This window comes from Dipodomys merriami, unplaced genomic scaffold (genome assembly GCF_024711535.1).
Source record: "Dipodomys merriami isolate MVZ:Mamm:240054 unplaced genomic scaffold, mDipMer1.0.p SCAF_1, whole genome shotgun sequence".
Classification (NCBI taxonomy): domain Eukaryota; kingdom Metazoa; phylum Chordata; class Mammalia; order Rodentia; family Heteromyidae; genus Dipodomys; species Dipodomys merriami.
The window spans coordinates 32,128,443-32,142,957 of NW_027202270.1; the positions used below are offsets into that span (position 1 = coordinate 32,128,443).

The window sequence follows — 14,515 nt, forward strand, 5'->3', positions numbered from 1 at the left end:
CCTTGCTCCTGTGTTTTACCACTTAAGTGTTTTCACCTCCAGTCCATCATCATAATTTTTTTTTTGGGTCCGGTCGTGGGGCCTGAACTCTGGGCCTGGGCGCTGTCCTTCAGCTCTTCAGCTCAAGGCTAGTGCTCTACCACTTGTGCCACAGCGCCACTTCCCGCTTTTTTCTTTTTGCTTTTGTGGTGCTGAGGAATCGAACCCAGGGCCTCAGGCATGCAAGGCAAGCGCTCTACCACTGAGCCACCTTCCCAGCCCCTCATCATAAATTTTAATAGGGAATTTATGATTCACCCTATGATCAAGAATTATGATTAAGAATAATATTTTTAGACCAGGAGGCAAGGCTCAAGTGGTAGAATACTTGTATACCAAGCATAACGTCCTGAATTCAAACCTCAATGATACAAAAAAGAAAGAAGAATAATTTTTATTACTCTGGTGAAGAAACAATTTTGCAAATTAACGTTATCTTAATAAGACACATCAATTAGCACCTTTGTGAATAACTTTATAAAAACTAATTAAGATTCTCATTACACGATTACTTTAAAAGTGCTTCCCAAAGAGTCCATTTAAACTCTCTGGAAAATGGAGTGATAGAACTTTGGGATTAATTACTTTTAAACAAATTAGTATTTTTAAATAACATAAAGGTAAGTTACTATGCTAACACCAGACTGAAAACCTAAACTCTTAACTTCACAAAATTAAGAAAAGCAAGGGAAAAGGTAGGTTTGGGGAGGGAAGCAGTGAGATTGTTGAAAGATCAAAAAGATAGAGAAACAAAGTTCAGACTGTGATGTAGGCAATAGGAAAACTATAGTCAAACCTAATGTACTTTTCTGTTTTTGACACCTGTGTACTTCTGTTTTCAAAGTTTCTTCTCCTTTGTCCCTATTTCCAATCTAAATTCACAAACCATATATATGTTGTATATATTTAGAATATATACATGTTTACATTATATTTAATATACATTTAGAAAATTTCTTCAGAATATATATGTAAAGAATGTGTTTAGATTATATATACACATATATATAATGTTCTAAATATATGTCCTATTTTCTATTTCTATTGTTTCCTTGTTCGTTGGAATTAATGTGAAAATAATATCAGACATTGTTTTAAGTCTTGCACATATGCTAATGTGTCAATTTGTGCAAATATGTGAAATTCTTTTGCACACAGCTAAACTTCCCCAAATAGTTTCACATTATGAGGTTACTGTTATGATGCCCATCATATAGAGCATAAAAAAGTGCCCAGTGCAGTAGTTCATGCCTATAATCTTAACAACTTAGGAGACTGAGATCTGAGTACCAAGATTCAAAGCCAGCCCAGGAGGTTTGAAGCCATCCAGGCCAGGAAAGACTGTAATACTCTTATCTCCAGTTAATAACCCCCAAAGCTGGAAGTGGATCTATGCCTTAAGTGGTAGAGTGCTAGACTTGAGCTAAAAAGCTCAGGGACAGTGCCCAGGCTAGGAGTTCAAGCCTCATGGGGGCGGGAGGGGGGAAAAGACAGACAGACAGACAGACAGACAGATTGAAGGGTTGTTTGTATAAAGAAAGACATTAGAAAATTATCTGCTTGGTATATATCCATTCTCTTAATCTTAGTTATTCACCCTGAATTCATTTTTAAATCTATATAATGGGGATCAAAATAGTAGTTATATCATCTGTTGTTATATAAATTATTTACAATAAAAAATATATCGCCAAAGCCAAACAAAGCAGGCATGTATTACAGCGCAGTTACTTAGAAGGATTGCAGTCTCTCACGTGCATGCAGTAGTTACTTCTTGCTAAAATGGCTACAGGTGATTCAATTTGTCTTATTTCAGGCTGTTTGCAAGTGCCTAACAGCTGCGTGATTAATGATTTATCACCACCATAAGGTTGGAAAATGTTTTAAAATTAACCTAGGAAAAGAAAAATGAGCTCCTATAAGTTTTCTTCTTAGACTAATGAAGTGCTGGATAATTTGGTTGATATCTGACAAGAACCCTTTTTTAAAATGTGCCTTTGATCATCACCATTATATGTTTTCTTGGAAAACCCTAACAGGCTTTAAAGTAAGAACTTAATCCTGTGGTAGGACAGAACTTTGAGCAGTGCTCTAAATGATTTAATGTTTATTACCTCATTTGATCCCAGAGTGTCTACTAAGTCAGTCAGGACACGAAAGGATCTGCTGTTTTATCATTCTCACGTTCAGAATAAGAACTTGTACTCTTACCATATCTGGGTGGCTTGAGACACCAATGGTGGTCAGCATAGAAGCAGCTGTTTTCATTTGCTGGCTCAAATGTCAGTTCTAATGCAGGCGATGTAAAGAGCGTGGCACATGGTTACTTCTGTAGTGTTGGCATAGTACAGTGTAAAGTAGCACAAAGCACTTTCTAGGTAACAGTAACGCTCTAATTCTCTGCTTTGTTTTGGCATTTATGACAATGCTTTTTGCTACTTCAGCTTAACTCCCAAAAGTTTTTTCACTTCCAGCTTTTTCTGTTTATGAGGTGCTGAGGAATTGAACTCAGGGCCTCATGTCTGCAATGCAAGCACTCTACCACTGAGTCACCTTCCCAGCCCCCAGAAGTTTGTTTTTTTTGTTTTTTGTTTTTTGCTTTTGTTTTTTGGTCCGGTTGTGGGGCCTGAACTCTGGGCCTGGGCGCTATCCCTCAGCTCTTCAGCTCAAGGCTAGCACTCTACCACTTGAGCCACAGCGCCACTTCCGGCTTTTTTCTTTTTGCTTATGTGATGCTGAGAAATCGAACCCAGGGCCTCAGGCATGCAAGGCAAGCACTCTACCACTGAGCCACCTTCCCAGCCCCCCAGAAGGTTTTAAAGCTTCATTTTATTATCTCTGCATTTCATTTATTAAAACAGGTTCTGTTGTGGAGGAAACAGCTTGTTTTGCTCTTTCACATTTTCATACAGCTTCTTTTGGGCTTAAAGTGTTGTTCCTAATTTTCTCATTTTCCAAAGTAACCTACTTTGTTATTTTTCAAAACATGTGCTGCTTCTTGGAAACTTCTGAATTTACATAAGCTCAGGTACCCAGGAAGTACTTGACATTAGTATGCTCTCTTGTATCCTGCCCACCAGACCTCTCTCAATGTTTATGAACTTTTAGTAATCAAACACACACACACACACACACACACACACACACACACACACACACACACACACACACACACACACACACACACACACACACACACACACACACACACACACACACAGTTACTTTACAGTTGGCCTGCACTATACTTTGTGTTATTCAGCTGTCTCCTTCTTTTTCCCATGTGAGCTATCTTCAGGCTTACATTTATTGTTTGGACATTGGCATCCTTTCGTACCAGATTTTTGTTGTTGTTTTTGTCAGTTGTGGGGCTTGAACTCAAGGCCTGAGCGCTATCCATGAACTTTTTTTCTCAAGACTAGTGCTCTACTCCTTTGGGTCACAGCACCACTTCCAGTTTTTTGGTGGTTAATTGGAGATAAGAGTCTCACAGACTTTCCTGCCCAGGCTGGCTTTGAACTGCAACCCCCAGATCTAAGCTTCTTGATTACCTAGGATTATAGGCGTAAGCCATAGGCGCCTAGCGCTACCATTTTGTAAGTACAGCAATAGCCATACTCAGTGGGCAATGAGGTGATTCACACCCATTGCACAGCTAACAACTCAATTTTCTGGTTCCTGGAAGATTACCTACCACAGGTGACCAGAGGAAGAGACCCTTGATCAGCAGTATTTCCCAAATCATCTTCTGGCATTAGCAAAGACAAGAAATAACGTCCATCTTTTCCCTACTTAGCAAGATTGTCCTCAGCTACTTATGGAAATCATACTTTGCGCTGTGATTGACTAGAAAACACTGGCAAGACGCTATCAAGCCGTGGTGACAGCTGAGTGTGGTTAGTGCTCCGACTTATGTCATCTCTTAAACCAAGTTAAGCTTCTTGCCACAAGAAAGCATGTGTTTTGTGATTGCCTTCTTCATTTGTGTTTAAGGATTGCAAAAATAAACAATTATAAAAATAAAATTATAAAAATAAACAATTCCTGAGTGTTTTAAGGTTATAGATTTCCCCTTATTGAGATAAGTTATATCCTTCAACATTTGCTTCTTTTTAGACAAATTTTAGCTATATTATCAGTATTTTACTCATTTTTAATACTAGTTTTTTCTAATGAGTATCTTTCCTCAACTGTGAAAACTGTCAACAAATTTAAACTGGATCCCAAACTATTACATAATTAAGCCCAAAATTATCACACTTGTCTTAATGATTCTAATCTTATCATTACATTCATTTTTTTCCCATTTTCCTCTCACTGTTAATGAACAGAACCAACTAACCAAACAAAAAGTTAAAATCTAGTACTATATCTGTTCAACAAATAGCACCTTGTTTGTCTTTGCCAGGCTGGCTCTATGATGGCAAAACATGTCTTTCTTTCCTCTCTTTATTTTTCCTTTCTACCCTTCCTTTTTTGTTTTTTGTTTTTTTCCTTTTCAGTACTAGAGATTGAACCTGGAGATTCTCACATGCTAAGCAGGCACTCTGCCACTGAGTTGCATCCTAACCCTTTATAAAATTTTGTCTGCCAAGAGGGTTTTACTAATTTAACTCTGGATATCCTCCTATCTCTGCCTCTTAAGTACTGGGATTACAGACATGCACCATCACACTTAGTTCTAACAGTCTTAATTTATCAAAATGATGATTATGTCAGCAGTTGTTTTGAAGTAGCAAGAAAGATTGGCATTTTTAAAAATAGTTTCAGGGTACAGAAGCAGGGAGCAAACAGGAACCTCTCAAAAACCAAGAATAGCTACATGTTTCAGGAAACAAATACCAACCAACATCATGTTTATACTAAAAGCTACCTTCCATGGTAACATTTACTGATTTTTCTTCTTTTGACAATGTAAAATCAATTCTTCATTTTATTTAGTTGTATATGTTTTATTTCAAAAACCAATGGTGGTGCATACCTATAATCTCAGCACTTGAGGGGCTAAGGTGGCTGCATCCAAAATTTCAAGCCAGCCTTGGCTACATAATGAGCTTGAGGCCAGTCTGGACTATATAGAGATTTCGTCTTTATGAGGCCAAACCGTGAAAAAGAAAATCAAACAGTAACAATACCGAACAAAAACTTTGGATAAAACACAGCAAAAATAATCTCGAAAAAAAAAGGCAGTCTTTTGGCTGAAATTACTTAATGATTCACCAATCTATTGGTACAGTTATTAATGCTTTAAACAAATATTTTATCTCTGACTTCATGCTTAAAAAGCCATATATTACCACCTTATATTAATAACATTTTGTGAGTATTGGAGCATAAAACTTAAAATATTCATGGAGGTCCTTGTGATATTTGGGCTCATGTCTAAGTTATGTTGTGCTGTATTTAAAATCACATTTAACATTTGTCTTTCCTCAAACATTTATAGAACTTATTCTTCCCTTTCTTTTTTAAGGTTTTTTTTTTTCTGTAAAGGTGATATACAAAGGGGTTACAGTTACGTAAGTCAGGGAATGAGTATATTTCCTTTCGAACAGTGTCACCCACTCCCCCATTCTTTCCCATTTTCCTCCTCTTGACTCCTTTCCCTCTCCCCCACAAGTTGTAAAATTCGCTTCCAACACAGTATCTAGTGGGTTTCACTGCTTACTTGGTTTGCCCTCTGTCCCACCATTTTTGTGCTTCCCTTTCCCCTCCCCAAATCAGATACTTACATACAGGACAAATCATTTCCTTGTTTCTTTTTAGTACTTGAATTTGAATTCAGGCACTCTACCACCTGAGCCATGACTCCAGCCATTTTTGTTTGGGTTATTTTTGAAGTCGGGTCTTGCATTTGTGCCCAAGACTGCTTGGACCTTAATTCACTTGTATTTATTCTGCCCTCATAGCTGGGTTGACAGGCACATTGCACTGCACCATACTTCACTAACTGTAATGGTTCTTCTAAACTTTGCCAGGGCTAATATCCAACATCAATACTCCTGAGGTCCACCTCTTGATTAGCTAGTATTAAGGTATTAGGGGCCATACTCTGCCAATACAGAACTTCCACACAAAGCATTTCCTTTCTCTGAAAAACTTGGGACGGGAATATTTTCATATCTCAGAATTTTTCAGATTTTGGAGTGTCAGCAGCCCTTCCTGGATAAGCTTCCTGACCTTCACAGTGACCTCATCCCCAGAAAATTTTGGTTCTGAACTTGCTGGTAGAGGATGTTCAATCTTTATGAAAACCACTGATGAACACACAGTGTGTTTTTGTTTTTTGATATTTTTGCCAGTCCTTGGGCTTGAAGTCAGAGCTTGAACACTGTCCCTAAGCTTCTTTTGCTCAGGCTAGCACTCTACCAGTGGAGCCACAGCACCAATTTCAGCCTTTTCTGTTTATATGTTACTGAGGAATCAAACCCAGGGCTTCATGCATGCTAGGCAAGAACACTACCACTAAGCTATATTCCCAATCCTAAATGTGTATTTTTGAAAGAATCTATAAGTTAAATTCAGTGTAATGACACTTAGAATTTATTTAGAAATGAAAGGATTCTCAGTTGGACACAGCGATACATGTGTATAACCCTAGCACTAAAAAGGAGGAAGCTGGAAGATGATGAAGTCACCTTCACTACATAGCAATAATGTGATTCAAACAATTAAACAAACGGCAACCACACAAAAACACAACAAAACTATAAAAGAAAAAAATTATAAACAAAAAAACCCCAGAGATGAAAGGATTCTTACATTTCAACCAAATACATATTGACCTTTCCAAGGATGCATTTTCTTATTTTTATTAGCATAAATAATTGTTTTGAGATCTCATTATGATCTTTTGATACATGAATATGAAGTGCTTCAATCATATTAACCGCTCTTCACTGTACCCATTTTTCCAATGATGTATTTTAACATTAGGTCCTCTTTGCTTTTTGGTTTCCTTTCGTCCAGTGACTAATGCTCTTAGGAGCTTGGATTATTAGAGAATGTGTCACCACACTGAGGTCATAGTAATGCATGATTGCTGGCATGTCTCTGAAAGAAGAAGTCCACAGGAAAACATGGCACCATAGCTCAAGTTTATTGAACAGTCAAAGTTACATGTTGGAAACTAGGCAGAACACTGTACCGGCTTTCACTAACTCAAACCAAGTTAGCAAATGACAGAGTTGAGAATACTTTATGTCTCACCCAATGTGGGTAATCTCAAGAGAAGCTAAACAAAGACAATCATTTTCTATGTTACTTAGGCAGTAAATTAATTTGATATACACAGCTTCCAAGTTTTCAAAGTTTTCAGAACCTGTAAGGAATAGTTCATGTCCATCCTGAAATAAAATACAGAATGGACCATTCCGAGGTGAGTAATTTTACCGCCATAACCACAAGAGAATCACTCTTTCCTGGTAATAAGAGCACAACTAAATCGCTATTTAGATTAGACTTATGAAATTAATAATGATTTTGATATTATCTAGATTTGGTTACATTGTTATATTGCACTTGAAAACAATGACAACAGAAATCAAAAGATTCAGTACCTCTTTCAAGAAATTCATTCCATATAAGAAATTACAGTAAATCCAAGTGTACACTGTACACTGCACAGCTGGAGGTTCATTGTTCAAATAAGCCAACCACCAGGTTAAAAGAAACACTTTCCCAAGCACTGAGTATTATTTCATTTACCTTTTTGAATCCCATACTCAATTTGCAAATTCTCTCTTCATTCTTAACTTATTGAAATTACTATAAAGACAAGCTAAGGGTTCAAATAGGTAAACTGAATGAGGCAATGAGTTCCAGGATCAATCTCTTCTCCATCAGGCCCACAGTACACTGAATAGAGAAACTTATACATTCTGTGATATTTGACTCTTCACATATATCTGTGAATCATAATTCACTATCAGAACTCTTTCACAGCTCCCTGAATGTACCAAGAAAAGTCTTATTTATTAGTTCTTGAGCTTTTTCTTTATGCAAGTATAAATATTGTATTTAAGAGGATTAACTATGAATCACTAGTTTCAAGTACAGGTAGAATGGGGAAGATAATATCTTGACTTAACTGTTTTACCTTTCAGAATCTAAACAGAATTTAAGAAATTAATCTATCAGAATTTATGACTCTCATATAAATATCTGTCAAATTTTCAACTCTGAAATAAATATCTATATAAGAAACCAACAGTATCTATGTTTTTCACCTCTGTGAAATGCATCTGATATACTGTAGCTCATTCAAATTTTTAAAAACTGAACTGGATTATGAGAATTTTATACTTTAGGAAAAATATTAATTCTCAACAAATTACAAATACAATAGTATTTTAAAATATTTAGAGATTTACAGGGATTTCATAGAACTATTTTTTGTTATTTTGTCAAATATATGCTACTCTAGGGTAAAACAAAATCTCAATGCTTTCTTTAGAAAACAGACCTTCAAATTAGTTAATATTTTTATTGCAATACATATTTTCACTTTTGAAGGAAAACCCATACTATTGCTGAAAATAAAACATCATAAAGTCAGTTTAAAACACCGTGTTAATGTTCAATTCCAGCATCACATCTATCTAATAGAAGACTATTTCTTGAGACAGGCTTAGAATTAACCAATGCCAATCCTTCTGTGAAAGTGACTATATACACATTTCTCTTTCAGGAATGATGGACATTACATGGGAAAACAGGTAAGATAAAAGTTGTTACAGGGGCTGGGAAGGTGGCTCAGTGGTAGAGCGCTTTCCTTGTATGCTCAAGGCCCTGGGTTCGATTCCTCAGCACCACATAAGCAAAAAGAAAAAAGCCAGAAGTGGCGCTGTGGCTCAAGTGGTAGAGTGCTAGCCTTGAGCTGAAGAGCTGAGGGACAGCGCCCAGGCCCAGAGTTCAGGCTCCACGACCGGACCCAAAAAAAAAAAAAAAAAAAAAGTTGTTACAGATCAAATTAGTGACTAGTGGTAGGAAACACTTAACCCAAGGACAAATTTTAATTTTTTTCTTAAAAGAATTTAAATTATTGGTAATAAAAATATTTATTGCATATGGTTAAATACTTCTAAGTCACTAATAACTTCAATACTCCAAACCCCTATAAAATTTAAAGTTCACCAGTGCTAAATACAGGATCTTGTCTACATTCTAACTTGCATAACTCACCTAAAATGTACTCAATTTTATGCCTATCTTTTCCTAATCAGCTCAGTCATTTTATGCACAAATGATACCACAAGATATGGTGAGATAAATTCCAATTATAGAAAAATAGTCAATTATTTAAGGGAAATATTTATCATTGCCTAATGAGGACAGCAATTAGCAAGCCATTAAAACTCTCAACCCCTTAAGAGCACAGCATGGCATAATTGCATTAAAAATAGGTATACTTGATAATCATCCTTAGGACGTGGAGAACTGCAAATAAATCACATATCCTCTCCCAGAAGATTTGCCACCAAAGTATTTAAAACTACAACTCACTGCCTATGCTGTTTTTTAATTAAAAACCCAGAAACATAATTTATGTAACAAACCTAAGAAAGCTTACGAAGTTTTCAATAACAAGAACTGCTAATATAAATACTTTGTGGCACTAAGGACTGGTTTAGCACTTTACCTTGCTTAAACTGAGGTACTCTTCATGAGTAGCACCAGGCTATTGCTAGAAGCAAACCAGCGAGCTACCTTTTGAGTTTTGACTCCAAGTATTTCTCATGGGATGAAAGTATGGGTCTAGGGTCCTGAACATTACAAAGACGATCTTGACCCACTCTCCATTTTGGAAGTATAAGGAAAAACATGTATATAGGTGGATAATAAATTAGGAACAACTAAAATCTGTGTTCCAATCTAAGAATGAACTATTAATAAGCAAATATATCTGAGAACTACAAAGCTAATCCTTCAATTAAAATACTTTGTATCATATTGTAAATAGCCAGATGAAAACAACAGAATAAATGTACTTTAAAAATAATTTCCAATTCCATATGGCTTTAAATATCATTATATTAGCTGAAATTAACCCATTATACAAAAGAGGGATTTTTGATCCTGGATTAATTTTTAGTATAGATTGGCTTAAAGAATTTGATGAACAACTTAAGCTATACAAGTTACAGTGTAATAAAATAGATTATAGATTAAATATAAATAAAAATTTAATAACATGTACCTGAATTTCATATTCAATATTGTACCGTTTTTATTATAGGTAACAATTTTTCCCATGCTGGAGATTAAACCCAGGATCCTGAACGTAGTAGGTATGATTTTACTACAGAGCTATAAGCCCTAGAAACAAACTTTGATGTTATCATGCATTAAAAAAAGTCTTATATAAATGGTATTAAAATCCATGTTCATGTAGTTACAAAGTCTTAAATAGCTTGAAAAGTCATCTGTAGTGTACTATGTAAGAAAGTTAAGTACCTGTACAAAACTGCAGAAGTTAAGATCTAAATGTGGATTGCTTTAAAACTACAATTGCTTTAAAATAACAACAATGAACAGCAAAACCCAAAATACTAAATTAGAAGTGGTAGATGTAGGAGGGACTCTTTTATGTAAAGTAGTTAACTCAGGTGCTATGTACATGAATAAGAACCATCAGTTGAAAATCCATCATTTAAATATCTCAAAACACAAGTCACTGCATGGGGATTATGTATGTCTAAACTTATTTATAAAAGGAAGACTGACAAATATTGCTTTCAATTGTGTAATCAGACTGAGGCCAATGGGTTCCATCAGCAAAGTGGTCTTGAGATGTCACTTCTCGTGAAGGAAATTCAAATCCATAGTCAAGTTGGTCACTCCCATGAGTCATGATATAGCATAATTTAAAAATCACAGTTACGTTTCTGAGTTTCCTTCACCATTTTCATGTGGTTGAAGTTGTTCCCTTTCTTGCTCTTCTTGGGGTGGCCGGACACGTTTAAAAAAGCCCATCTATCAGTGGAAGAAAAACCAACATTACTATTACATGAGCATAGACTGAATGAGTACATAATCATCACACCAATGAAATTCAACTGGTACTTTGTATGAGGTTTCTCTTCCCTCTAACAATAACTAATATCCATCATATACCACTATAAATGCTTCACTTCCCCCCCCCCTTTTTTTTTGTCAGTTGTGGGGCTTGAACTCAGGGCCTCATCACTGTCCCTGAGGTCTCTTGCTCAAGTCTAGCGTACTACCACTTTGAGCCACAGTTTCACTTCTGGTTTTCTGATCGTTTATTTGAAGTAAAAGTCTCATAGGGACTTTTCTGCCTAGGTTGGCTTTAAACCGTGATTTTCACATCTCAGCCTCCTGAGTCGTTAGGATGAACCACTGGTGCCTGGCTCATTTTTTGTGATCATTCTTGTTCCCTCTCTTTTCTTCTGTGTGTCCATTCCCTTCTCCCTCTCCCCAAGCATATTACTTACCCTGTACATTACAAATACCAAAATGGCCAGTAACAACAATCCTGCTAGAACTGCTAAAATGATCACCCACACAGGAACAGGCATGGGTGCTGGCTGGATGCCCCAGGTAATATTAGTGGTGACCTGTTAGGGAAAGGGATTTTTAGCTTCAAAATAGTCAGCAAGTACTTGAATATCTACTAAATTCTATTTTAGTGGTATTCCCATTTTACTTTTTTATTAGAATAACTAACTAGTTGCAATTTTGGTATCATTAGCACAGATAAACCTATAGAAACTTGCAACAACAGGTTAATTTCTAATTGTGTCTAATATGGCTTTTAAATAATCTACTTCACTTTATGTTGGCTGATCCCATTTCAAGTCTTTACAGGTTTTCAAATATGCCTTTACTTGTTGCCATTAATTTCTGTTTTACATAACTTGTGGGGAGAAAATATCCTAAGATAGTATTTACACATAATGTGGTACATAGTTTAAAAAAAAAAAAACCTCTTCTCTATAGGATGCTAAAATAAAAGGTGCTAAAAGATCCAGATTTAATATCCTACAATAAGAGTAAAATAATACTGTTAAAGAGGATGTAATCCTCTCAACCAATTCCTTACTGCTTTTTCTTTTACTATTTTTTACTAGCACACATTAATAGCACCAGGGAGTCTGATCATGAAAATTCTGTTGATGTCTACTGTGTGCCCTGAACAAGTTCACCCTCTCTATTCTATTCTCAAATCCCTCCCCTCCCCTCACCACTTCACATCATCAGAACAGGTAAGCTCCTATCTCTAAAAACCAAATAGAAAACATCTAAAGAAAACCATTTGTACTGAGTGCATTTTTTTTTCCATTTCTTCAAATCAATCACTTACCAATGTCGAGTTAGAGATGTCCTCAATCAGAAGATTCTTATAAGGAAACTCTATGACACTGAATGAAGCAGATGACTTCAGAGAATACGAATGGTTCTGGTTTTCCTTCTGTATGGAAATAACAATGAGATGGGATCCCAGATGGCAAGCTATTTGCATTGCTTCGAAACACCAATGGATGAATGTGCTGAATGGTAACTCCATCCACTTACATTCATAAAGGTCTCAGTCCACAGGAGAGACTTGACATACAGGATTGCGCTCTTCCCCCGGTCCAGTCGCCCAACTTGGCAGATGATCTGCAAACACTGTGCAATTCCACAACCCTGCAAAAGCAACTATTTACTCACAAGAAAGGATCATTCTCTCAACTCTAATGTTGTGACATCAGGCATTTTATTTCACTTGTTTTATGTAAAAGACATAGAGAGACTAGTTTCTTCTGTCTTGTACAAATAGCGCTTAAAATGGGCTCATTGTTAAACCTGAGGTTTTCTTTACAGAAGAATTGGTTTTTGTATGATTTATTATGAGAGAATAAAATCTGTTAATAGTGAAGAATTAATTCTAATGGCTAGAACTTAAACCCAAAATGTGTCTGAAAGAGTGGTGAATATCCATGCACCTTTGTGAATGAATATTGAAAACACACTAACTGAAAGAAGTCAGATGCAACAGGCTTTATACCGTATGATGCTATGCACATGAATTATGTCCAGAGTAGGCAAATCGGTAGACCTACATGGACAATCTGAACTGAAAGCACGTTAGCTGTGACCAGAGACTGGTGGTTGAGGAGAGTAAGTATAACTGTTTAATGGGTATAGCATTTCTTTTGGAAGTGATAATAATGCTTGGTAATTATAGTTGTCATATTTGTACAGTATTGCAAATATACTAAAAAACATTACCTTATATACTTCAAAAAGGTTAAAATGATGAATTGTATGTGACCTTTATCTTTTTTTTTAAAGAACAGAATTCTAAAAGATAGTTCAGGATCAAAAGTGGGATGGTGGAGACAAGGCAGGAGGGGAGCACAAGGCAAGTTTTACTTCACGTGGATTGGTCAGGGCTGTCCCTGTCAACATTCAATATGTAAGGACTGAGAACAAGATCAATAAGAGCCTTGGGTCTAAACCATTCCAATAAAAGGAAGGGCAATTTTCAAAGCCTGGTGGCAGAAAATTGCTTGTGGCTGTTTGTTCAATAAACAAGGCATGGCAGTATCTTACGAGATACAGGAAATAATCAGAAGTCTTCCAACAAGGAAAAGCCCAGGACCAGATAGATTCACAACGGGATTCTGTAAGACCTTTAAAGAAGAACTAATATCCATATTCCTCAAGCTCTTCAGAGAAATAGAAAAAGAGGGAGCTATCCCAAATTAATTCTACAATGCCAATATCACACTCATCCCCAAACAAGGCAAAAACCCAACAAAAAAAGATAACTACAGACCAATCTCCTTGATGAGCACAGATGCAAAGATCCTTAACAAAATTCTAGCTAACAGAATCCAGAAACACACACAAAAAAATCATACACTACGACCAAGTAGGCTTCATCCAGAAATCCAAGGATGGTTTAACATACGTAAATCAATAAATGTAATCCAACACATCAACAAATCCAAGGTCAAGAACCACATGATTATCTCCATTGACACAGGAAAGGCTTTTGATAAGATACAACATTCATTCATGTTAAAAGCTCTAGAGAGAAAATAGGAAAAGAAGGAACATTCCTTAAAACAATAAAAGCCATATACAACAGACCAATAGCCAATATTATACTTAATGGGGAAAAACTACAACCAATTCTCCTAAAATCAGGAACAAGGCAAGGATGCCCACTGTCTCCACTCCTCTTCAATACAGTCCTGGAACCCTTAGCTAGAGCAATAAGGCAAGAAAAAGACATTAAAGGGATCCACATAGGGAAGGAAGAAGTTAAATTATCCCTTTTTGCAGATGACATGATACTATACCTTCATGATCCCCAAAACTCCATCCCCAAACTCTTAGAACTTATAAACTACTTAGGCAAAGTAGCAGGATACAAAACTCAGTTGCTATTTTAAACATTTTGTTTTTTCCTTCCCCTCCCCAAATTATATTGACATCAAATACAGTGAAAACAAGGGTTATA

At 36.2% G+C, this 14,515-nt stretch overlaps 1 protein-coding gene across 1 annotated transcript in view; it reads right to left on the reverse strand.

The window, feature by feature from the left end:
* Positions 1 to 7,123: 7,123 nt before the first annotated feature.
* The window catches only part of Itgav (integrin subunit alpha V), an 89,374-nt gene continuing 81,982 nt past the window's right edge, over positions 7,124 to 14,515 (reverse strand). Inside the window, exons 27-30 of the mRNA XM_070019539.1 lie at positions 12,577 to 12,690; positions 12,365 to 12,472; positions 11,496 to 11,618; positions 7,124 to 11,013 (exon numbers count right to left, since the gene is read on the reverse strand). Of these exons, the coding sequence (XP_069875640.1) occupies positions 10,918 to 11,013; positions 11,496 to 11,618; positions 12,365 to 12,472; positions 12,577 to 12,690 (441 nt within the window). The 3' untranslated portion in view covers positions 7,124 to 10,917. The remainder of the gene's footprint in view (positions 11,014 to 11,495; positions 11,619 to 12,364; positions 12,473 to 12,576; positions 12,691 to 14,515) is intronic.